Source organism: Pogona vitticeps, chromosome 4, assembly GCF_051106095.1.
Source record: "Pogona vitticeps strain Pit_001003342236 chromosome 4, PviZW2.1, whole genome shotgun sequence".
In the NCBI taxonomy this organism is placed as follows: domain Eukaryota; kingdom Metazoa; phylum Chordata; class Lepidosauria; order Squamata; family Agamidae; genus Pogona; species Pogona vitticeps.
The window spans coordinates 115,296,832-115,322,048 of NC_135786.1; the positions used below are offsets into that span (position 1 = coordinate 115,296,832).

The 25,217-nt window shown below is 42.7% G+C and overlaps 1 protein-coding gene across 1 annotated transcript in view; it reads right to left on the reverse strand.

Annotated features, from left to right (window-relative positions):
* Nucleotides 1-25,217, reverse strand: part of ACBD6 (acyl-CoA binding domain containing 6) — a 261,573-nt gene that overhangs the window by 225,140 nt on the left and 11,216 nt on the right. The window contains exons 2-3 of the mRNA XM_020789738.3: nt 12,764-12,828; nt 4,777-4,873 (exon numbers count right to left, since the gene is read on the reverse strand). Of these exons, the coding sequence (XP_020645397.1) occupies nt 4,777-4,873; nt 12,764-12,828 (162 nt within the window). The remainder of the gene's footprint in view (nt 1-4,776; nt 4,874-12,763; nt 12,829-25,217) is intronic.

A 25,217-nucleotide genomic window follows, 5' to 3' on the forward strand; every position in this document is an offset into this window, starting at 1 on the left:
ACAGTTGTCTGAACTAATCAACACCTTTTGTCTTCAAAGGAAAACTTGAGAACATAACTTTCAATGATACAAACACTTTTTATTGAAAAATAACCATTAACTCTAGTAAATGGAAAAAAATATTAAAGTAATACAATGTACACATAGCCCGAAGCCAGGTAATTTATACAAACTTGTAAAATAATTATGTGCATGTATTTTTTGACAAGGGATACTCAATATGGCATGCTTTTGTACAATTAAAGTGATTTTTGATGTTGTATGCATGCTGATAATTTGTCGAACCTTGGCTCATACACCTTTCGTTTGAGAGCAACACATGCATCTGTCAGTCTGTTTCTGGTATAAGATCTGATATAATTCAAAGCTGAAAACAGCTGCTCACAAGCACAAAATGACCCAAACAAAGTAAGAAGAGCAATCCCAAATGTTTTTGTTGACTTAAAATTATTTGGCAGAGAATTCCACACTTCAAGGACTTCGTTTTCAGAACTACCAACTGTGCTGTTCTTTGTCGTCCCTTCGCACTCTATTTTCTCCAGTGTTGCATGCAGGTCATAGAATTTATTTTTCCAGATAGTTTTCTTGAAATTCCAATAGCTCCACTTCCAGATTTCCAAAATCTAACCGCTGTGAGCAGGAAAGATCAAGTTCTCCAAATTGGGCTTTATCTGGAGAAGAAAACACAGAGTTGTCTCCATCTTACAGAACTGTAAAAATCTGTTCCTAAAATTCTCCTTTCCAGCTGTTAAAATGCTAGAAAATTCCTTGTAGATTTCCTGATGGCTTGTAGGATTGTTCGTAAGTGTTGTAGAATTTTCCAAATGCATTTTTAGATTTGGAAAATATTTCAGCTGCCCACTTTCAAGGTCTCTCTCAAAAACCTGCAGTTTTCTCTCAAATGTTCTGATGTCACAAAACATCCTTTCTACTGTTTTCCCTAAATCTTGCAGTTTTTTGTTCAGTACATTGAAGTATGCTGTAAAATCCGTAAAAAACATGAGGTTGGTAAGCCAGGCCATATCAGTGAGCTGTGGATATTCTTGCTCCTTTTCAGTCATAAACAGCCTAATATCATCCAAGCAGGCTACAAATCTCTCCAGGACTCATCTTCTGCTCAGCCACCAGACATTATTGTACATAAATAAAGTATTATACTGTGCCTGAACCTCATCAAGAAGTGCTTGAAACTGCTGAAAATTAAGAGCACGAGCCATGATATAATTCACCATTTTTGTGACATCTCTAAGGATATTGTCTAATTTTTTGCTGCTTTCCCTGGCACAAAGGGCTTCTTGATGTATAATACAATGAAACTGAATGACCTGATGTTTTGCTCCTTTAACAAAGAAATGTATGAAACCAGATGTTACCCCCGTCACTAGGTGTCCCGTCACTAGTAACTGAAACCACTTTTTCTGCTCTTATATCTTGTGACAAAAATGCCTCCATCACAGCATTGTAGATATCTCTCCATTGTGTTCTTCCAGGCAAAGCAACAGTTTCACCAGTTCTTCTCTCCTGATGTCATTTACACATTTTGTCTGTCTGGTACTTTATTGATTCCTTCAACTGACAGCTCTTTTACAAAGAAGTGCGGAATGCTACACTGAATTAAATGCACCCTATTTATAAAGCTTATTAAGTACATTGAAATCCTGGACTTGTTTCCTCCAAAGTAAACCACCCTCAGAAGCTATATATATTTATATAATATTTATATATTATATAATATAATATTATATAATATAATAGTTATATAATAAGTGTATTTTTGTATCACTTATTTGAAATGTAGTTTTGGAAAAGAGTTTTATGGATATCATGATTTGTCACAGCGATAAGTAAAGCAAATTAAGTGTGGACCCTCACTAGAAGCTAAAATAACCAAACAAAGGGTATTGTACTACAGTGGCATCATGAGAAGACAAGCTCACTGGAAAAGGCAGCAATGCAGGAAAAAGGGCAATGTACATAGTAGAAAAAGAGGAAGAATGTGCATGAGATGGATTGACTCAATAAAGAAAGCCACAGTCTTTGTTTCTAAGACCTTTTTTGTTTGGTATTGCAGTCAAAGCAGGACCAGGAGCAGAGAGACAGGGATTCAGATTTGGGGAATAAACTATGATGTTCTTGCCTGCTTTGGGGATAAGAAATAGAGAAATGCAATTGCTTCACACTTCAGACATCTAGTCCCAAGTGTGTTGGTTGTCTTTTACTAGGTGTTTGCTGTTAGCGAGACTTTTTAAAATATTCCAGTTCTGCCCAGTACAAAGTCAGTGTCTAAACAGAATCTTGAAGTACTTGCTGTTCTCAGCAGAAACTGCAGAGCTAAATGCAGTGGAGATTAAATCTGAAAGGTTCCTTTTTCATGGTTTTGTGAAAGAGTCAAGTCTCTCTCTGTCTCTCTCTCCCCCCCTCTCTCTCACACGCACACCCTAAATTTTCAACAATCAGTTGCTTCAGTTCAGTATGTCAGTTTCCTCTCATTACATTTAAACTAGCTTGATGAAACCACCCGGTCCCTCTATCACACTTTCCTTCACGCCTTAATTGGAGTCTTCCATCCTTGCAGTCACGTCCTTTTTTCATGGTTTTATGAAAGTCAGTCTCTCTCACACACTCTCCCTCCCTCCCTCCATTTTCTACAATCTTACATTTAAACAAGCTTGATGAATCCACCTGTCCCTCTCTCGCACCTTCCTTCCCACCTTAATTTGAGCTTTCCCTCCTGCTTACAATCACGTCTGATGGAAGTAGTAATTCACAAGCCGGATTGACTGCCCCAGGCTGTTCTTCAGCAGTAAACAATAAAGCAGCCTTAGCTCTGATCTGTAAAATAACTGATTTACAAGTGCCACAACCAAGGAAGGTAGGGATAGGTGGCTTACAATCATGCAGTTTGAGGTTCAGCTGCAGGGAGTGGGGGGGGGGGGGTAACTCTCTGCTCGGGTATCCAGGGAGAGGTCTCGAGCTGTGGTACGCGTGTAGGTTCACCATCATTGCCCTATACACTGCCTTATCAGTGGTGTAACATCTGAAATGAAACTTAAGCTATGATAGCATCAACAGTGCTGTTCTGCCTGAAACTCTGTGGTTATGGGTCTGTATATGTCAACAATACTGGGCTCAGCAGACAAATGGTCTGATTTAGTAAAGCAGCTTAATATATGCCAAAGCCAAAACCTGCAAGCAAATAACAGGTCTTTCTTACATCATAAGCTCCCATTTCACAGTGTCCCCCAACAAAAGGGCAATTTATTATAGAACTCTGCTCAGTGGATCCCTGAACACCTTCAACCAGTATCACTCAACACAGTTACACTACATATAGTAACAATAAGTACAGAAAAGAAAACAGAAAATGTAACTCATTTCCAATAGTTTACATTTACGTATATATACACACACAGGTGTATATACATGACATACAGTATAGGTATCAAAATAAGTACTTTAAAATGTACAAATGTTACCCGTAAATTCCAAGGTTTATTCTAGAGCAGTGGTGTCGAACTGTGGCCCTCCAGATGTTCTTGGACTTCAACTCCCAGAAGCCTTCACCACCACCTCTGCTGGCCAGGATTTCTGGGAGTTGAAGGCCAAGAACATCTGGAGGGCCACAGTTCGACACCACTGTTCTAGAGGACTGACAAATAAAAACTGTACATTCTTACCGCTGAAAATATGTGATTCCTCTCTTACAACCATTTCCTCAAAACCAGTTGATATTTTATATCTAGTTAATTACTTCTCCAGGTAATATTAAATGCACTGATCCTTTGGTTGGGCCTTCACAAGCTGGAAATTCACCAAGGAAATACATCAAGCAAAATACAGCTAGCCATTTATGCATTAGAACTTCTTAAATAAAGGACTTGGTTTTAAAAACACACAAAACAGGGAGACAGCAAATACATATTCATTCTGCCAAATCCCAAGGTCTGGAGGCTTGTTTTCACTCACTCATACTCTCTCTCTCACACACATACACACACACACACACACACACACACACAAAGACAGGTTACTTTAAAAGAACAGGACTAATTTCAAGTATCAGGAAAAAAACCAAAGTAAAAATCTAACAAGAGTGTGTTTCATTAAATTCTCAGATTAAACTCTAAAATGGTCACCAACCATGGCCTGTATGACTTGCTTGCATATACTCCACAGAAGAAAGCTGAAACCATATCCACACTCCAATTCCCATCAGCCCCAACAAGCATGGCCAATAATTAGGGATACTGGAAGTTACCATCCCAAGATGATTGGAAGGCCAGAAGTTCTCCAACTTGATGGATATCCAACAATGCCATACCATAAAATCCTCATGGTGCAGTGGTTAAATTGCTGTATTCCAGTGAAAACTGTGCTCACAATCCAAGGTTCAATCCCAGGTAACCAACAGCCTTCCATCCTTCCAAAGTCAGTAAAATGAGTAGCCATCTCACGGGGGGGGGGGGCAATATGTAGCCTACATAATTAACTTGTAAGCCGCCCAGAGAGAGCTTTAAGCACTATGGGGTGGGATAGAAGCAGCACACTTTTATCATTAATGGAACCACCTCTATCAGTTAATCAGGAAACGAGAGAGTTCACTCCTCCTTCAGTCTTCAGTCCATCTCTCAAGTCAAAACCTTGACAAATAGAAAACCTATCCAGAATAGAATTTTGAACAGCACAGAGGTCTGGGTGGGGAATAAGGAAACGAACTAGCAGACACTATTAGCACCACACTCAATATATGACAGAAAGGTACCTCATTTAGCCTACCTGTGGATTCCAAGTGGGGTCCAGTTTCTTCACTGAAGCAACATACTCTCTCATTGCCTGTTCAGGACTTGCATCGCCCAATGCTTTCCAAGCTTCCCTGGTTCAAAGGGAAGAAGAATCACTGCTCAAAGAATCCTGCTTAACATATCTCCCACCAAACCTAACATCTCTGTTTCAATACCCTGGGATCAGACTCATATATTCGATTACCCATCCATAATAAACTCATTCTTGGTATCTGCACTCTCCTATTAAGGTTTGAATATAGGCAAACATCCAAACTAAGTTTGTTTAATAATAATATAGGACGTGAGTGTTACATACAGCACTGATGTTACCTGTCTGTCATGGGTTTGGAGGGAAAGTTCCATCCTATGGGGAGTGGAAGGCGGGACATCAGGAGGAGGGGCTGTACTGTATAAATATGTGATGCCTGTGAGATGCTGGGAGACACTGGGAGGTGACGAAGCAGCAGCTGGGAAGAAGAAGCTGTTGTGGGAGTCTGTGTGTCAAACAGGGTACTTCTGTGTGTCAGAGTACCAACCTGATAGGTTCAGGTGTCTGTTGGTTAGCCAGAACTGATAGGTTCAGGGTCTGTGCTTCAAGTTAAGGGTTCTGGGTGAACCAAACTCTATGCTTGTATGAGTGAGAGTAAGCCACGTTACTTTATTTATTCACCTGATTGTTTATTTTTCCCTGTGTGTATTTAAATAAACCTTATTCTTTTTATTGTTTAAAAATCCATCCCTGGTCTGTGTGACTCCTTAAAGGGAATGGTTGGTGGCAGCTTAGTGTAACTGTGTGACATATCCCAGTAGGTCTGGGTTTGTCACATTGATTGGTGTCCAGCGTGTGGGATACGACTGGTCCAGTTGTCCAGCGGTCCAGCAAAGCCTTGGCAAGTGTGCCCAGAGCAAGGGGGGTCTAGTCAGGGACAGTCTGAGGCGCGTAGGTAATCTTCTAGGTGTACCTCACGGGGAGGTGCACTAGTGGAAGAACGTGCCAACTGGGGAGACTTAGATTAAGGTGCTCTGAGGTAGCCTAGTTTTGGCGGGAAAAAGCTGAGGCAAAACTGCGTAGTAACAGTGATCTAGCTTGCCAGCTGAGAGGCCCAGCAGAGGGGGGTAGGCTCTGACTCGATACTGTTGCAAGTTTAGTGCTGAAGAACAGCAGCAATCTCTAGGGAGAGCTGGTTCTGAGGCAAAAAGGAAAAAAGTGGTCGTTTTATTTTGAGGCTTGACTTTTTAAAGCAGCCTGTTCTGAGGGGGGATTATGCCCTTGACTCGAAGCCAGATGGCCGAAATGAGTGAAGTGAAAGACCCCCAGATTGACCAAGGTTCTGAGGATGAATTTGGCTCAGTGCAGGGTGACAGCACAGGAGAGCAGAACCCAGAACTTAGAAAAATACTCATAGTCCAACAGCATGAACTGAGGATGAGGCAATTTGAAATGGAGGAAAGGGAAAGAGAAGAAAGATTAGAGAGAGAGAGAATGGAAATGGAGAGGGAGAGAGAGAAAATTGCTCTGGAAAAAGAAAGAATGGCCTTTGAATTAAAAAAATTGGAACTGATGAACCAGAACAATAATAACAATAGGGATTCTGAGGGAGGCCAATTGTCTAAGGCTGACCTGAAGAAATTCCCTGTGTACCACAAGGGAGATTGTCCTGAGGTGTTCTTTTCCCTAGTGGAAAGAGCGTTTGTGGACTTCTCAGTGAGGGAAACTGAGAAGATGACCATCATGCGATCTTTAATCAGTGGTAGCCTGGCTGAGGTCTATGCCGAGATGCCTGAGGAACTGATGAAAGATTTTGCAGAGTTTAAAAAACTGGTGTTTGCCAGACATGGGATAAATGCAGAGCAGCTGAGACAAAGATTCAGGTCCCTCACCAAGAAACCAGAACAGACTTTTACCCAAGTGGGGGCCCAATTGGTGAGGCTGCTTGAGAAATGGCTATCGCAGGAAGGGACAGAGACCTATGAGCAGCTTAAAGACTTGATAGCACTGGAACAGTTCTATTCAGTCCTGCATGGGGAATTGAAATTCCAGGTGAGGGAAAGGAAACCGAAATCTGTGGCAGCCGCCGCAGAGATCGCAGATTTTATTTCCCAAATAAGAAAGCCCTTGGGTGAGGGGAAATCTGTAGGTAAACCCAAAGAAACCTACAGCAAGTACTCTCAGGGACCAGGGAAAAGCCAGCAAGGGGGAGGGGCCCATGGTGAAGGGAAGCCCTCAGACATGAAACTAAGACCTCAGATTTTGGAGGGAAAACCAAAACAAGATGAGAGAGAATCAAAATACACCAGAAAATGTTATTTCTGTCAGGGAAAGGGTCATCTAATCTCAGAGTGTGAGAAATTAAAGCAGCTAAAAGGAATGGTGCCTCAGAATTCTAGTGGGACCAAGCCAAAAGCTGTGTTCTGTGTCCAGAAAGAGCAAGGCTCAGTGTCACTGAGGGAGCCTGTTGCCATGGCTACTCAGTCTGGAACAGCTACCTCTGCTGATCAGGCTGAGGAAAATGGTCCTCTTGTAGAGGTAAAGCGCTGCTTGCTGGTAAAAACAGATTCTCAGTTGTTTGAGACAGCTGGGGTGGACGTAGGAATACTTGACCGTCAGTATAGGGGGCTGCGGGACACTTGTTCCCAGGTAACCCTGTGCCATCCAGATATTATTCCTAGGGAGTTTATAATCCCAAATGAGAGCATGAAGGTGGCAGGGATTGAGGGGCAGGTAATCTCTCTGCCAGTAGCAGAGGTACCTGTCAACTTTCAAGGCTGGAGGGGAGATTGGCGGCTAGCGATTTCATCGACTCTGCCAGCAGCCGTGCTCGTGGGAAATGACCTGGCTGAACATGTGAAACGGGTGCTAGTGATTACACGCTCACAAGCCACCACAGGGACAGTTCAGGGGGGTAATGATGAGCCAGAGTCGGAAGCAGAGGGGAGTTCAGAAGCTGTGGTGGAAACCTTAACCACAGACAGCCGATTTGGACAGGAGCAAAAGGCAGACGCCACTCTCCAAAAGTGTTTTGAACAGGTGACTGACGCCCAGCTAACACCTGAAACCCCAGTGAGATTTCTGGAGAAAAAGGGGATTTTATATAGAGAAACCCTGAGGAATATCTCAAAAGGGGGAGATGGGATCAGAAGTCAGCTGGTGGTACCTGAAAAGTATCGCCCCATGATCTTACAAAGGGGGCACTCTGACATGTTTGCTGCGCACTTAGGAGTGAACAAAACACAGCAGAGAATCACACAGAATTTCTACTGGCCTGACATAGGGAAGCAGATCAGGGAGTTCTGTAAACAATGTGATGTGTGTCAAAGGCAGGGGAATAACCGCGACAGGACCAAAGCAAAGTTGTGCCCTTTGCCTGTGATTGACACTCCGTTCAAATGCATAGGGGTGGATATTGTGGGACCTTTGCCCAAGGCCACAAAGAGGGGGAACAGGTTCATTCTAACAATTGTGGACCATGCCACAAGGTATCCTGAAGCCATACCCTTGACTAACATTGAAACTAACACAGTGGCCGATGCTTTGGTGGGGTATATGTCCAGGATGGGATTTGCCTCAGAGATAATCACAGATTTGGGCGCATCGTTCACATCAAAGCTCATGAAACGCTTATGGCAAATCTGTGGAATAAAGCACAAGGAAACCACTGCTTATCATCCTGAAAGTAATGGGTTAACGGAAAAGTTCAATGGGACTCTGATGCGCATGATTAGGGCTTACTTGGCAGAGAATCCAAACAATTGGGACCAGAAGCTGCAATCCCTTTTGTTTGCTTATCGATCAGTGCCACAAGCCAGTACTGGGTTCAGTCCATTTGAACTTTTATTTGGGAGAAGGGTGAAAGGGCCCCTTGATTTGATCAAACAAAATTGGGAGCAGATCACCCAGGATGACCCACAAGACGTTGTGACTTACATAGACACCTTGATGAATGACCTAAGGAGAAATCTAGAGCTGGCAGCAGGAAACCTGCAAGCTCAGAAGGTCAGACAGAAAACATGGTATGACCACAAAGCTAGAGAGAGGCACTTTGACCCAGGGGAGGAAGTGCTTTGGCTTAGGCCCTGCAGAGAGAATAAACTGCAGCTCAAATGGGCAGGACCATATAGGGTCATTTCCAAGATGTCAGACCTGAACTACCTAATAGAGCAGGAGGAGAACCAAGCAAGGAGGGTGGTTCATGTGAATGCCCTAAAACCCTACTACCGAGGGGAACAGAGGGTTTTATTCGCGATAAAAGCAGCTGAGAGTGAGGAAGCGGAATTACCCTTCTGGGAGGGTAGAGGGGAAGTAAAATACAACCCAGAGGAGGTAAAGATCAGTCCTGCACTCACCCAAGACCAGCAGCAAGAACTAAAAATGCTGCTTAGTAAATATCAACAGGTGTTTTCCAACAAGCCGGGGATAGTGAAGGGAGTGATGCATCGGATCCACACAGGGGATGCACCCCCGCAGGCAGTATCCCCATACCGAGTAACGGGACCCTATAGGGACAAGGTGCGGAAGGAGCTGGACGAGATGCTGAGGGAGAACATAATCGTCCCCTCTTCTAGTCCTTGGTCCTCTCCGATAGTCCTTGTGGACAAGCCTGATGGGAGCATTAGGTTTTGTGTCGATTACAGGAAATTAAACCGTGTAACCACTCCTGATGCCTACCCAATGCCCAGGCTAGACAACCTGATTGAAACCATAGGGGGTTGTCGGTTCATCTCATCATTGGACCTGGTAAAGGGATATTGGCAATTAAGAATTGATCCCAGGGATCAAGAAAAGACTGCCTTTTGCAGCCCTTTTGGTCTCTATGAGTTTCGAGTCCTGAGCTTTGGTCTCAGAAATGCACCAGCCACATTCCAAAGGCTGATGGACCAGACCTTGGCAGGGCTCAGTGACTTTACAGTGGCCTACATTGACGACATAGGGATCTTCAGTAATACCTGGGAAGATCACCTGATACACCTGGAGTTAGTGCTGCAGAGGTTAAGTGCAGCAGGGCTAACAGTAAAGGCCAGCAAGTGTCAGCTGGGTAGCCCAGAAATAAAATACTTGGGTCACATGGTAGGGGGAGGAATGATAAAACCCCTGGAGGCCAAAATAGAAGCAGTTCGTGATTGGCCTAGACCCAACACCAAGAAAAAGGTCAAATCATTTCTTGGGTTGGTGGGCTACTACAGAAAGTTCATCCCGAGGTTTAGCGAGATTGCGGCTCCGCTGACCGATATGACGAGGAAGAAGGCTGATGACCGCATCCCGTGGACCAGCGACTGTGAGGCGGCGTTCCAGAGGCTGAAGGAGGCGTTAATCAACTATCCTGTGCTGCGTGCTCCAGACTTCGACCGGGAGTTCATCATCTACACCGATGCGTCTAACAGCGGGGTAGGAGCAGTTCTGTGCCAGGAGGATGAGAATGGTGACCAGCATCCAGTGTCCTACCTGAGTAGGAAACTCCAAAAAGGTGAGAGACATTTGGCAACCGTGGAGAAGGAGTGTTTGGCCATAGTCTACGCGATCCAGAAGGCCAAGCCTTACATCTGGGGAAGACATTTTATTCTGTGTACTGACCATTCACCATTGCAATGGTTAAAGACAATGAAAACCCACAATAGCAAACTTATGAGGTGGGCTTTAAACCTACAGGACTATGACTTTGAAGTGAAGGTGGTCAGAGGGTCAGTGAACTGTGTTGCTGACGCCTTATCAAGAAGACCTGAAGAATGAAGACGGCGAAAGAACATGGACTATGTGTATATAATGATGACAAAAAGTTAATGTACCTGTTTTTTGAACATGGTTTGTATAAATAAAGGTAAATTGATGTATTGTATATGGTAAATGTTTAAATGCCTAATTGCTATGGTTAACTTAGAATGTAAGTATGAGTAAGTATAATATGGTATGTATAACTGTTGTTGTGTATTTTATACAGGTTGTTTTTTTGGTGAAAAGCACCTTAGCTTTCCCCCTACAAAACAACTTATAAAGAGGGGAGGTGTTACATACAGCACTGATGTTACCTGTCTGTCATGGGTTTGGAGGGAAAGTTCCATCCTATGGGGAGTGGAAGGCGGGACATCAGGAGGAGGGGCTGTACTGTATAAATATGTGATGCCTGTGAGATGCTGGGAGACACTGGGAGGTGACGAAGCAGCAGCTGGGAAGAAGAAGCTGTTGTGGGAGTCTGTGTGTCAAACAGGGTACTTCTGTGTGTCAGAGTACCAACCTGATAGGTTCAGGTGTCTGTTGGTTAGCCAGAACTGATAGGTTCAGGGTCTGTGCTTCAAGTTAAGGGTTCTGGGTGAACCAAACTGTATGCTTGTATGAGTGAGAGTAAGCCACGTTACTTTATTTATTCACCTGATTGTTTATTTTTCCCTGTGTGTATTTAAATAAACCTTATTCTTTTTATTGTTTAAAAATCCATCCCTGGTCTGTGTGACTCCTTAAAGGGAATGGTTGGTGGCAGCTTAGTGTAACTGTGTGACATATCCCAGTAGGTCTGGGTTTGTCACAGTGAGTAGGAAACATGGAATACAACAATCACTACTGGCAACCTTCTCTATCACTTCCAATTAACCCCAAACTAAAATGCACTAGCAAGACCAACAAACACTGAAACTTAGTACATGGCACTCACAGTGGTTTCCCAGTCCTTACACGATTCTCCTACAATTGCTCTTTAAACTCAAGAAAGTGTAAGAAGCAGTTAGGCATGTCTACCAATATCACGTATTTCAAGGACTGATTTTGGCAACATTTAATGAAATAAACTGACTGGATAAATTAGCAGGCTGGAGGAAATGGCTACAGATCCAGAGACTGGAAATTCAATTTCCCACTATGCCTCACACTGCACAAGCTAGCATGTTTCATGGATCCAGAGTGCCAACAGATTGCTCGATCGCTCTATCTATCTAACTACCTACCTACCTACTTTATCCTTTCCCCTTAAAAAGGACACAAGGTGGCTTTTTATTAAAAGACAATATTTAAAGCTAAAAGCAATAATCATACAAATACTAAAAAGGAACAAACAAGTACCACTCTGAGAAATGCTAAACAAAAGCAATACTAAAAACACTTTGAAAGCAATTAACATATCAATTTAAGAACCCCGCTCAGGCAGCCAGTCACTGAGGGAAGGCTTGTCTGAAGAGAAAGGTCCTTGCCTGCTTGTGGAAGGATAGCAAAGGTGGGGCCAGTCTGACCTCCTGTGGGAGGGGGTTCCAAAGTCTGGGAGCAGTAATAGAAAAAAAAAGCCCTCTCCTGTATCCACAGATGCAAGCCAGGTTAGCCACTTCTGGGCACTGTATACCGAGTAAACCTGGGAAGAGCTGCCATAAGTTGGAATCAACTCAACAGTAACAAGAACAGCAGATAATAATAATTTAAAAATAGCACAATTGACCCAATCAGTTATTCTTCAACTCAGAATAAAAAGCATGAGTCTGCAAATGTTTGATTAATGACTTTTCAAATGCTCCTTCCATCTGTTTTCCATTCAGACCATGGACTAATCACTGCTTAAACAGATCTTCATAAAGCTATTTTCCAGATCCTTCATATTGTGCAGATTTTTAAGGTTCCATAGAGCACTGACCTGCAAGACACAGCTCAGGAAAGTTTCCAAAGCCTTTTGAGCATATAAGCTGCGCAACAATTGAGCTTGTCTGAGTAAGGCAGGAGAAGTTCCATAAAACAAGTAAAGCTCAAGCTGAGTTTCCTTGTGTGTAACAGAAACACCATGAAGTAATTTAAAAAACAATGCCCCTTTCTCAAAGGCCTTTACTAAATTAAGGAATTAAACAATAACTGGTATCACAGTGAAACATTCAGAGGCATATAAAAAAAATTACATGAGATATGAAACTAAAAATTCAATTGTATGTTACCCCAACACTTCTTCAACAACTAAAACAAGGTAAGCTAAATCCTCCTCAGAGGTATATATAAAGTATAAGATATTCGCACTTACCATTTCTGCTTTCCTTCAAAGTCAAAAAATCCAGGTTTGGGAGTGTTGCAGCTACCACATTTGACCTAAAGAAAAAAGCACAGTGCTAAGAGAGTTTGTGCTAAAGAAAAATAATGTTTACAAATTTTGGTATATGCTGCTATGAATTAGATAACAAAATAATGTGCCTTTAGGTTTTAATTCTGTCATAAGAATGGAAAAACTTCTTTCAACAAGTGGTGTTATACCTGAAACATATGCATGGCTGCCAAGTTAGGAATCAGGAGCTCAAATCCCTCTGAACGGACAAACTGAGATCACCTGAAGTTTACGTGGCTGAAAGAATTAAGTTTCCTGCCACCTGTATAGTCTTAGGCAAGCTGTGTGATCCCAGAGTGCCATCAGAAGCAGGTACTGGTAAGTATTTGAGCAGGAACTGGTAAGTATCCAAGTATTTTATGCAGTTTATAGGTATCAGATAAGAGACAGAGCAAAACAAGCCATTATTTTTGTTTTGCTTCTTCTCTGATATGCTTGCAGACTAACACAGCTACCACTTTGAAAACTTTATACAGTGGTGCCTCGCTTAACGTTTGCTTCGTTTAACGTTTTTTTCGCTTAACGTTTATTTTTTCAGAGGCAGATTGTGCTTTGTATAACGTTTTTCCCTATGGGCGATTTTCGCATAGCGTTTTTGGGACCATGCTTCGCTTAACGTTTTTTGTTTTAGGTCCCCTGCTTCGCTTAACGTTTTTTTTGTTTTCAATTTAAAAAGTGTCTTAGAAGGGTCCAAAACAGTTCTAAATGCTTGGATTCGTTAGAGGACCCCTTAAGTCATGTGCAAACCTAATTTGGCTTTGATCTGACGTTTCATTAATTTTTTGTGAATTTTTGTTTTTTGGCCCATAGGAACCAATGGACCTGTCAAAATCTGACAGCTCCATGCTTTCCTATGGGGGAGAAAACAATTTACAAAAAATTAACGAAAGTTCAGATCAAAGCCAAATCAGGTTTGCACACAACTTAGGGGGTCCTCTAACGAACCCAAGAATTTAGAACAGTTGCTGAGTCTTCATTAATTTTTTGTGAATTTTTTCTTCCCCCATAGGAATTAATGGAGCTGTCAGATTTTGACAGCTGTCAAAAGTTGGGGGGAAAAAAATCACCATTAATTAACGAAAAGTCAGATCAAAGCCAAATTAACTTTTGCATCCGTTTTAGAGGGTGCAGAAGCTAATCCAAGCATTTAAAACCATTTTTGACCCTTTTATGACACACTTAATTTTGCAAAAATTGACTTCGCAAAGCCATTGAAACATATTGAGTCAGCTACAATACATTCCAATGGAGGATACATTGTATCGTTTAACGATGTTTCCTATGGGTTTTTTCGCTTAAGGACGGCAATCCGTGCCTATTGGAACGGATTAACCGGTTTCCAATGCATCTCTATGGGAAATGGTGTTTCGCATAAAGTTTTTTCGCATAAGGTTTTTTTTTTTTTGGAACCAATTAAAAACGTTATGCGAGGCACCACTGTACCTAGAAAATTCTGGCAGAATTGCTGAAAGTCTTGCTTGATGGAACAAAATGATAATTTTGCTCAACACCATCACAAGATGTCTGAGGAAACACACTGCTCAATGGTGGATGGTCCAGCTTCAGCCCAGCATTTAGTAAGCACCAGGGTACTCCCATTAGATACCAAGGTTTTATTTAATGCTCCTATGCTCATTAAAGCTCCAAACAAATAAGAAAACCATTTTTGTTTAAAAACAGCTCAGTCTACATAATCTAAACAACAATGTGGAAAAAAATTAAAAGGTCATTCAAAAAAAGGATCATATAAATCTAGTCTGCCTTCAAATGCATCACATTGTACATTATGCTAAGTTTATAATCCCAATTTATTAAGAGAGGATACATATGAATATCATGCACTTGTACATACAGTGGTGCCTCGCATAGCGAGGTTAATCCGTTCCGGATTAACCTTCGCTATAGCGAAACATCGCTGTGCGGGAATAAAAAAGCCATAGAAACGCATTGAACTTTGTTCAATGCGTTGCTATGGCTTGAAAACTCACCGCTGTGTGAGGTTCGTCCATAGCGCCGCCATTTTCGCGCCCTCGGTAAGCGAGGGCAGGGCACGAAAATGCGGCGCGGACCTTCCGGCGGCCATTTTGGAACCGCCGATCAGCTGTTCTCCCCGGCTTCGTTATGCGATATTCGCTAAGCGAATCGCTTAGCGAATATCGCAAAGCGAAAAATCGCCATAGGGGCCATCGCTGAGCGAATGCTCCAGCGATGGCCCAGAGCGCCTCGTTAAGCGATTTCATCACTCAGCGAGGCGCTCGTTAAGCGAGGCACCACTGTAGTCCCTTTCCAGCCACTCCACACTTCCTTTCATGCAGCCAAAAGAGAGGTTACTTACCTGTAACTGTGGTTCTTCAAGTGGTCCTCTGTGAATCCATGGTAAAATGGTTTCAGTTTGCGCTTGCGCTGGACTTCTTGGAATACTCTAGAGCTTTAAAAAGTAACATTAGTTGTATGTTGCCCCTATAGTGCATGCTCCGCCCGTCCTATGCCTCAGTTCCATTTATCCAAAGCTCTGAACTTCAATAAGCTAAGACAATAAGTGACAGACAGTGGGGAGGCTGGGCAGGATGTGTGGATTCACAGAGGACCACTTGAAGAACCAGGGTTACAGGTAAGTAACCTCTCTTTCTTCTTCGTGGCCTCTGTGAATCCACACAAATGGGTGCCTAGCAAGCTCACTTACTAGATGGAGGGCCGTCACACCAATAACGAAGTCAACACTGCTCTCCCGAAACCGGCTTCCTTCTTGGCTCTGAGGTCCAAACAGTAATGCGTCATGAAAGTGGACGCAGTGGACCATGGCATCAATACCACATAACAGAGCAACTGATGTCGCCATGGCTCTAGTAGAATGTGCCTTCAGAGCGTCTGGTGGGGCTTTGCCTGCCGATTTATAGGCCAAGGCAATGGTGGACACAATCCATCTCGAGATCATTTGCGAGGATGTAGGAGAGCCTTTGTGTGGGCCATGGAAGCAAACAAACAACTTGGGAGAGGTGCGAAAATCTTTAGTCCTTGATGTGTAATATGCCAAGGCACAACGGACATCTAGTGAATGCAGCATACACTCAACTTGTAAAGAATTTGGAAACAACGTTGGTAAAGTCAAAGGATGATTAACATGGAAGTTAGAAACAACTTTAGGGAGGAAGGAAATATTGGGGTAAAGAACAACCTTATCTGGAAAGAATTGTAAGTAAGGTGCATCAACTCGAAGAGCAGCCAATTCACTTGCTGTCCTTGCTGAAGTTATTGCAACCAAGAATAAGGTCTTGAAAGATAACAACTGGAGGTCAGTTGAGGACATAGGCTCAAAGAGTGGATGGGTAAGAGCACGCAAAACAATTTGCAAAGACCACTGTGGAAGCGGAGGTCTAGTAGGTGGTCAGAGGTTGCGAAGGCCCTTTAAGAACAGCTTCAAAGTTGGGTGTGAAAATAAGTGTGAAGATTCTGAACCAAGGGGTTGGTAAGAAATAATTGCTGAAATATAAACTTTTAGAGTGGAAAAGGCTAGCCCTTGATCAAATAACTAGTGCATGAGCAGGGTATCAAGTGACACCAGTAGAGTTTGCAAGTCCCTAGACTGAGCAAAGTGAAGAAAATTCCTCCATTTATAGGAATATAAAAGCTTCGTAGACGGCTTTCTAGCTTTATCTAAGACTTCCTTAATCATGGAAGAATTCTCCAAGCTGTCAGATGTAGGGAGTCCAGAACTGGATGGCAAATTTTTTCTGCATTCTGTGTGAGCAGATGCAGCAGAGGTAGTAGCTTGAAGAAGTCCGTCGCCATTATCTTGAGTGCTGTAAACCATGGTTGCCGAGGCCACCATGGTGCCACAAAAATGACATCAGCCTTTACTTGCCGAATCTTGACTAGCGTTCTTTGAATGAGTAGGATGAGAGGAAAGAGATAGAGGTCGCTCGTTCACTGCACCATGAAAGCATCTCCCAGAGACGCTTCCTCTGCCTGATCTGGAGCAAAACACATTGCATTTGGTGTTGTGTTGTGTCGCAAACATGTCCACCACCGGAAATCCCCACCACTCGCCAATCATCAGGAACGTTGGAGTGTTGAGTTCCCATTTGTGCATCTGGATGGTAAGACGGCTCAACGTGTCCGCCACCTCGTTGTTGTCCATTGATGTATGGATGGTTAGGGGAAATATGTGATAATCGTAACACCACTCCCAGAGGTGAACTGCCAGATAGAGAAGTGACATTGAGTGGGTGCCTCCTTGCTTGTTTATGTAATACATGGCCGTGGTGTTGTCTGTGACCACTTGAACACCGTGACCTTGAATCAGAGGACAAAAAGCATGAAATGCTTTGGTGACTGCCCACGTTTCGAGATGGTTTATATGGAGAAATCTCTCTTGCATGGACCACAGAGTGTGTATTTTGTGTGGCCTGCAGTGTGCTCCCCAGCCCATAGGGCTGGCATCCATTGTCACTTGAATTGTAAGCTGTAAATGATGGAACGGACAGGCCATGAGAAAATGTGGTACAAACCTCTACCACTGCCTCACCAATTCTGGTGTATCACATAGGATTCGGTTGGCCTGTCCGTCAGAGGATTGAATTTGGACAGATACCAAGCCTGTAGAGATCGCATCTTCAGCCTTACATGTGGCAGGGCAGACGTGGTTGATGCATTAGCCCCAGAAAATGCTGAGTGCGATGGGCCGAAACCCTGGTGAGCTGATAAAACTGATGGATCACATGACGTAATTTCTGAATCCGTTTGGGCGGAAGAAAGATGTGTGCATTTATGGAATCCAGATGAGCACCAATATAGTCCACAACTTGAGTTGGGATGAGATGAGACTTTTTCGTGTTTACCTTCAAGCCTAGGTTTTTCAGGGTATGAAGGGCAAACTCAGTGTCTTGGATGGCTTTCTGATGGGAAGCAGCTACAATCAACCAATCGTCTATATACGGGAAGACCATGATGTTGTGTAGACGAAGGTACGCTGCTACCAGAGCCATACACTTTGTGAATGTCCGAGGTGCAGTGGACAGACGAAAGATGCCCTTCTTTCTCCTTTTGTTTGCTCCCAGTTTTTGAAATATCTATCTTTATGTAAATATATATATGTATATATATGCTGTTAGCCGCCTAGAGTGGTCTTAACCGACCAGATAAGCGAGATAATAAATAAATAAAGAAATAAATAAAGAAATAAATAAATAAATAAATAACTAAATAAAGAAAGAAAGAAAGAAAGAAAGAAAGAAAGAAAGAAAGAAAGAAAGAAAGAAAGAAAGAAAGGAAGGAAGGAAGGAAGGAAGGAAGGAAGGAAGGAAGGAAGGAAGGAAGGAAGGAAGGAAGGAAGGAAGGAAGGAAGGAAGGAAGGAAGGAAGGAAGGAAGGAAGGAAGGAAGAAAGAAAGAAAGAAAGAAAGAAAGAAAGAAAGAAAGAAAGAAAGAAAGAAAGAAAGAAAGAAAGAAAGAAAGAAAGAAAGAAAGAAAGAAAGAAAGAAAGAAAGAAAGAAAGAAAGAAAGAAAGAAAGAAGGATGGAAGGAAGGAAGGAAGGAAGGAAGGAAGGAAGGAAGGAAGGAAGGAAGGAAGGAAGGAAGGAAGGAAGGGAAGGGCACAAAATTGATAGGCAGTATTGATGAAGAAAAAACAAAGGTATTTTTGATGACGTTGATGAATGGATAATATATGAAAGTAGGCATCCTGTAGGTCTATAACCATGAACCAGTCTTTTTGATGTAAGAGGTGGATGATGGATTCTAATGTGACCTGGTAAGTATTCAGAAGCTGGAGATCTAGGATGGGTCTGATGCCTCCATCCTTCTTCAGGACTGCAAAGTAGCGAAAGTAGAACCCATGGGATGTCTGAAAATGGTATGCGTTCAATAACCTGCTTTTGAAGAAGAGACGATATCTCCTCTTCTAGAGCAGGTGCGTAAGATGTGAATATTATGTGATCGACAGGGGGAAGATCTATAAACTCGAGAAGGTAGCTGAACTGACTAATAGCAGGTGTCTTTTGTAATTAGAGACCAGTTGTGGAGAAACGGAGTTAACCTGGGTTCATGATTGGGAATGGAAGGATTCAAAATGATAGTCAAAGATACTGCTTTCCTTTCTTAGCAGGTTGATGGTAGGATTGTCGGCGATGGGTGGAAGCCTGAGACCAAATAGCAACACCAGAAGAGGAAGCTTGTGAGGGTCGCCCTTGAGGTGGTGGTTCGTAAGAATGGTAAGTTTGATTAGATGTTTGTTGATATTGCTGATGAACATATTGCTTGCGGCACTGATATTTCTGGTATCTAGGCTGCTGATGTATTGTGTAAGACTTGGCTGTCTTTTTGATCTTATGCAAACTGTCCATCACTTCATCTGTTTTTTTCATTGAACAATCCCGCGGCGTCAAACAGGAGCTCTTCAATACGAGACTTAGCGTCTTCCGTAATTCCTGAAGATCTGAGCCACGCGTGTCTCCGTAAGGCAATGGCAGAAGTCATAGACTTAGATGTGACATCAGCAGAATGGTGGGACGCCAGCCTCTGGCGTTTTTTCCATAGTAACTGCTTCTGAGTGGGCATTAAGAAGAGACGCTCTAACATCTTCTGGAGCTGTTTGGAGAGCAGGAAGCACTTTAGCCCAAAGCTGCCTCTGCTAGGCTCCCATTGCAGCCTGATAATTAGTAACCCTTAGCAGGAACATGCCAAAGGAGTACAGTTTCTGCCCCAAAACATCCAATTTTCTACCTTCCCGATTTGTGGGAGTAACCTGGGCTTTACCTCCGGATCTGGACTGGTTCGATTGTACTATGATTGAGTTGGGCACAGGGTGTTTGATGAGAACGTTTCTATTAGTGCTATGCGTCCAATAGTGATTTTCAACTCTGCGAGTGACTTGCATGGATGTTGAAGGTAGAGTCCAGGATTCCTTAATTAGATCCATCAGAGAGGGGATGAAAGCAAGACTTAGAGGATGGGACCGTTCCTGATTAATGTCATTGAATACCAAGTCTTCTTTTGGTGGAGGTGGCTGTTCAACATCTAATTTCAATGGCTTAGCCATTTGTGAAATCATTTGGATATATGAAGAGAAATCTTCAGAAGGAGAAGATGGATGAAAATCAGCAGCATAGGAATCAGGAGTACAGATGTTGGAAGGGAATCCTTCTGAAGCTTCTGAAAGCATCTCCTGTTCATTATCAGAAGCAGAGGATGCTAAGGAATCTTCTTGAAGAGATGGAGATGGCAATGGTGGCGCATGTTGCCTTCTATGTATCTGCTTAGGTGCAGAATGCTTGGAAGTTGTTGAGCAGGAAGCGGAGCTGATTGAGGTTGGGTAGTGATGTTGCGGTCCTTTGTAGCCTTAGAGGGTACCTGAACGGATGTTTCCTTGCTTATACCAGAATATTTAGTGGTCTTTGGTACCAAAGGTTCAACCTCATAGTATGCTGAGCGTTGACATCTCAGTGGAGATGGAGAAGAAAAGGATGAAGATGAGGCATATACATATCTGACCCTATTCCATTTGTTATATCTTTCAATCTTGGAATAAGGGTCGACATCATAATCATCATCTCTATCGGCGCCGATCCCATTTGCGTTCGACCTCCACATAGATGGGGTCATCAGAGTCCGATCGAGCCCGATGTCAAGAGGATCAAGGCAGTGCAACAATTTCTCGATGTGAAGAGTGATGTCAGGCTGGAGAGATGTGTCTATGTTTTGACATCCACTTACACAGTGGAGACTGATGGTCAAATGTCTCCAAGTTGGAAAGACATATAATCGTCGCCTGTCCAGTTGAAACAAGGCTGGAATGGGCAGAAGCCTGGCTGGACAAGATGTCAGCCTCTACGCGTCTTGGGCTTGGGGAACAGCTCAGTATTGACACCGAAGCCTGAGCCTGTTGAGGCGGAGGGGAAGTGATACCCTCCGACAAAGACTCCATATCTGGTCGATCCCGACAAAGACTCCATATCTGGTCGATCCCGAGAAGAGTCCTCCAGAATAGGAGATGGGAGCGTGGCCGAGACAGGGGGTATTTCTCAGGGTTGATCTGGTTTAGACAAATGCTTATCCTTCTTCTGTTTAAGAATGGTTTTCTTTTTCTTTTGAATTTCTGTAGACAGTTGTTTTGAGACTGAAAAGGACGTCAAGGTCGAGGATTTTTTGGACATTGACCGCGATCCTGATGGTTTCTTAGCAGACTTTTCTGAAGATTTGGAGGATGGAAAAAGTGGTAAGGGTTGCACTGGGGCCTCAGGACGAGGTTTAGGTGGATGAGTCAGTGTCGACTCCATAACCGTAGATTTAGGAAAGAGACTTGTCCCACAAAAATAACCTCAGCCTTTGCTCACAAGCTTCCAAAGCTGGTTTCATGAATTTTCTACACTCCTTGTAGGTTTGTATCCCTCTCCTAAACAGAATAAACAATGATCATGATCATTGGAGAATGGAATTTTCCCAGCACACAAAACACAACTCCTAAATTGACCCCCTAAAGTAATGAAACCCCAGGCAGGTCAAGACGAGAGAAAAAAGTAGAGTACTTGTTGACAGTCCAAGTCGAAACCAAATAATCACGATATAATTAGTCCACAATCAGAGGCAAAATTAGTAAACAGTCAAAGTCAAAGCGAGTACGTATGATAAGCCAAATCCAAACGCGAAGGCGGGAAAACTTCAACAGTCCGAGTCGCTAAAACCGAAGGGGCAACACAATAAATCCAAAAGCAGAAATTGTAGTCGCAAAACAGTCCATGATCAAAAACTTATTACTGTAGATGAAGAATAGTCGGATAATGAAGCAGGATCAAAGCCAGAAAATAGCAAACAAGACAAGCTCTAACGCGAGAAGTTCCAAACACTAAGGCGGTAAAATGGAACTGAGACACAGGGCAGGTGGAGCATGCACTATAGGGGCAACATACAACTAATTTTACTTTTTAAAGCTCTAGAATATTCCGAGAAGTCCAGCACAAGTGCAGACTGAACCCATTTGTGTGGATTCATAGAGGCCGCGAAGAAGAACAAGCATTATTTCCCATCACATTTGTATTGGAACTATAAATAAATTCTTTCAAAAGTCAGGAATTGCACACCAACTTCACATTAGAGTTTAAAGCTGGGCTCTGATTCTGGCTTGTTTGGAAGGCCTTTTGCACAATTCTGAGTATGCATATAGTAGGAAGTTACATGATTGCTGAATCTTGGCTATTTCCTGCCTATGCAATGCAGGAGTGATCAGACTGCATAAATTTGCACTGCTCACGCGAACTTCGACTAAAGCCAAGTTTTCATCTCAATAGGGCAGAAATCCACAAAAACAACTTAAAAAGAGAAATAATGAGTGTCGCGACTGCCACCTCCTCCTACGTCACCACAAGAGATGACAGGCCACGATCCTTCACACACACACAGTACTTCGCTGCCACCAACCACACATAAACCTGACTCTTCAGACTTTGTATGGATTTTAAAATAAAAATGATGTTTTATTGATTACAAAAATAAAAAGGAAATCACTGGGTAAAAGAATCACTTGTCATACTATATTTTTCAGACCTTAACCCTGCACAGTTCTTGGTTACTTAACACACAGTTACTTAATCTCCTAATCCCCAACAACAACCTTTCCCTCTTTGCACACCCCCCTTATATACACAAACTCCACCCCTTTAAGACCCACCTCCTGCCCTGCCATTGGCCAGGAAACTCCAGCCTTAGCCAAGACAGGCAGGTGACGTCATGGCACACGTCACAATGGGTAATTGCAATAATAAATTACTTCTACAATTACTCAAGGTTAAGAACCACTGCTTCTTTACATTGCTGAAAACAAGAGCCTAAGTCACTGTCAAATCTAATACTAAAAATGCCAAAACATGTTTTACGGATAAAATACAGCAAATCTAACAAAGTTGCATAATTTATGGCCACAGAACTAACTACATTTTTCTGCAGATTTTTAGAAAGAATTATTTATTACACTTTAGCCTCAAGAGGCTCCCATAAAGCTTTAAAGTAAAGATAATAGAACAGGTCCTATCTTACAATTTAAAATGTGAGATGTTATGCATGAGTACTGAGGTACTGTATGTGAAGGATTAAAAATAAACTCAGATCTTAGTGGTTGTACTCAGGGGTCAGAGCAATGCCAGTTGGAAAAATGTATGGAGATAGAAACATTACAAACTTGATATTTATAATATTCTGTTAGTATTTAGAGGCCTTTTTATTACATAAGCATATCCAGATAAATGCAAAAAGAGAAAAAAATCCTGCAACTTTTAATTCTAATTGCTATATTTCAATGTGAGCTTTCATGGATACATCCACTTCTTCAGACATTTTCTTTTGTGCCTGAAGAAGTGGATGTATCCACAAAAGCTCATACCAAAGTACAATTGATCTTTAAGGTGCCACAAGATTTTTGAGGTTTTTTCCCTTTGTATTTTCTGAATAGGCTTGCACAGATTAACACAGCTACTTCTTTGAAAAAAATAAGCCCTAAACTGTAACATACTTATTCTGTATATAAATCCAACCTTGGGGCCTAGACATTTTCAAGTAATGGGGCTAATTAATCTCACTAAGCCACATCTTCACTGTCTTAACTCTTATAGGTAAAGGTAATTTTTATTTATTTATTTATTTATTGTATTTATACCCCACTATCTAGTCATTTCGACCACTCTAGGCGGCTTACAACATAAAGGATAACAAGTTCAAGAAAAATTTATAACAATTAATTAATTAAATGATTCTGCAAGATGGGAAAAATACAAAATTCAAATAAAGAGAAAAAGAAAAAAAAGGAAATTGGACAGGAATTAACTGGAAGGGAAGGCCTGCCTACACATCCACGTTTTTAGTTGGTTCTTAAAAGTACCTAGCAAGGGTGCAGCGCGAATCTCCGGAGGTAGGTTATTCCAGAGGCGAGGAGCCATCGCCGAGAAGGCCCGGTTTCGTGTTCTTTCCTTCTGGGCCTCCCTCAGCGTCAGGCTCCTCAGCCTCACCTCCTGGCTCGCACGGGTGACACGGGTAGAACTAGTTGGGAGTAAGCGTTCCGCCAAGTATAGAGGTCCTAAACCATTTAGGGCTCTATATGTAAGCATTAACACTTTGAAGTCAATGCGGAAACGGATGGGTAGCCAGTGCAGCATGGCCAGAGTAGGAGAGATATGTTGGTATTTTCTCACTCCAGTAAGGAGTCTGGCCACTGCATTCTGCACCACTTGAAGTTTCCGCATCAGCTTCAAAGGAAGCCCCATGTAGAGCGTGTTACAGTAGTCTAATCCAGAAATTACGAGCGCATGTACTAAGGTAGTGAGTGCCCCTCTGTCTAGGTAAGGTCGCAGCCGGGCAATCCACCAAAGGTGGAAAAAGGTGGTGCGGACTACCGACGCCACCTGCGTTTCCATGGTGAGCATCGGGTCCAGGTGTACCCCCAGACTGCGGACCCCACTCTTCGCGGCTAGGGCCACCCCCCAAACATGAGGGAGTTTCCCAAGCCACCATCCACAGGGCAATTTGTTCCACTTGACAGTTTGTCCAGTCGTGTCGGACTCTAGAGCGCGGTGCTCATCTCAGTTTCCAACCCACAGAGATAGCATTTGTCCGAATATAATCTCCCGTGGTCATGTGGCCAGCGCGACTAGACATGGAACACCGATACCTTCCCACTGTGGTGGTACCTATTTATCTACTCACATTTTTTTGCATTTTGCATGCTTTCGAACCGCTAGGTTGGTGGGAGCTGGGACAAGCAATGGGGGCTCACTCCGCCGCATGGATTTGATCTTACGACTGCAGGTCTTCTGACCTTGCAGCACAGAGGCTTCTGCAGTTTAACCCACAGTGCCACCACGTCCCCTATCTTAACTCTTATAGAAACATTTAAAACCTGCTGAGCGAATCTTGCCTTCTAAAGCCTGTTCAGGTAAATCACAGAGAAGTAATTTAACTACCCCCCTAAAAACCCTGATGTGACCTCCAGTAAATGGAAATAAACATTCAGGCAAGTGTCTATCTACTTAAGTGGTCCAAGATAAATTGTCTTAAGAAAGTGCTCAATTGCTACTGCCATCTTTTTACAAGAGTTGTTCCATCTTAAATCACAGCTTCTAGAGACAAGACTGAGGTGAGGAAGAACAAGAATGCTGAGTTAGGGACAGGGAATTGATCTTTGTCAGCACCTTTTATACATCTGTAGTCCTAACGCCTACTACTGAAGCAATATATTACTAGCCTTTTGTGCAGATTATTTTATCTCCATGCTTAAACAGAAGACACAGTGTTGGATTCTAAGGATATTAAGGTCCTGCCTTAAATCACTTAACCTACTAACTCAAAAATATCAACTATTCCTTCCATAAGCAATAGTCCATTCACTTTTAATAAGAT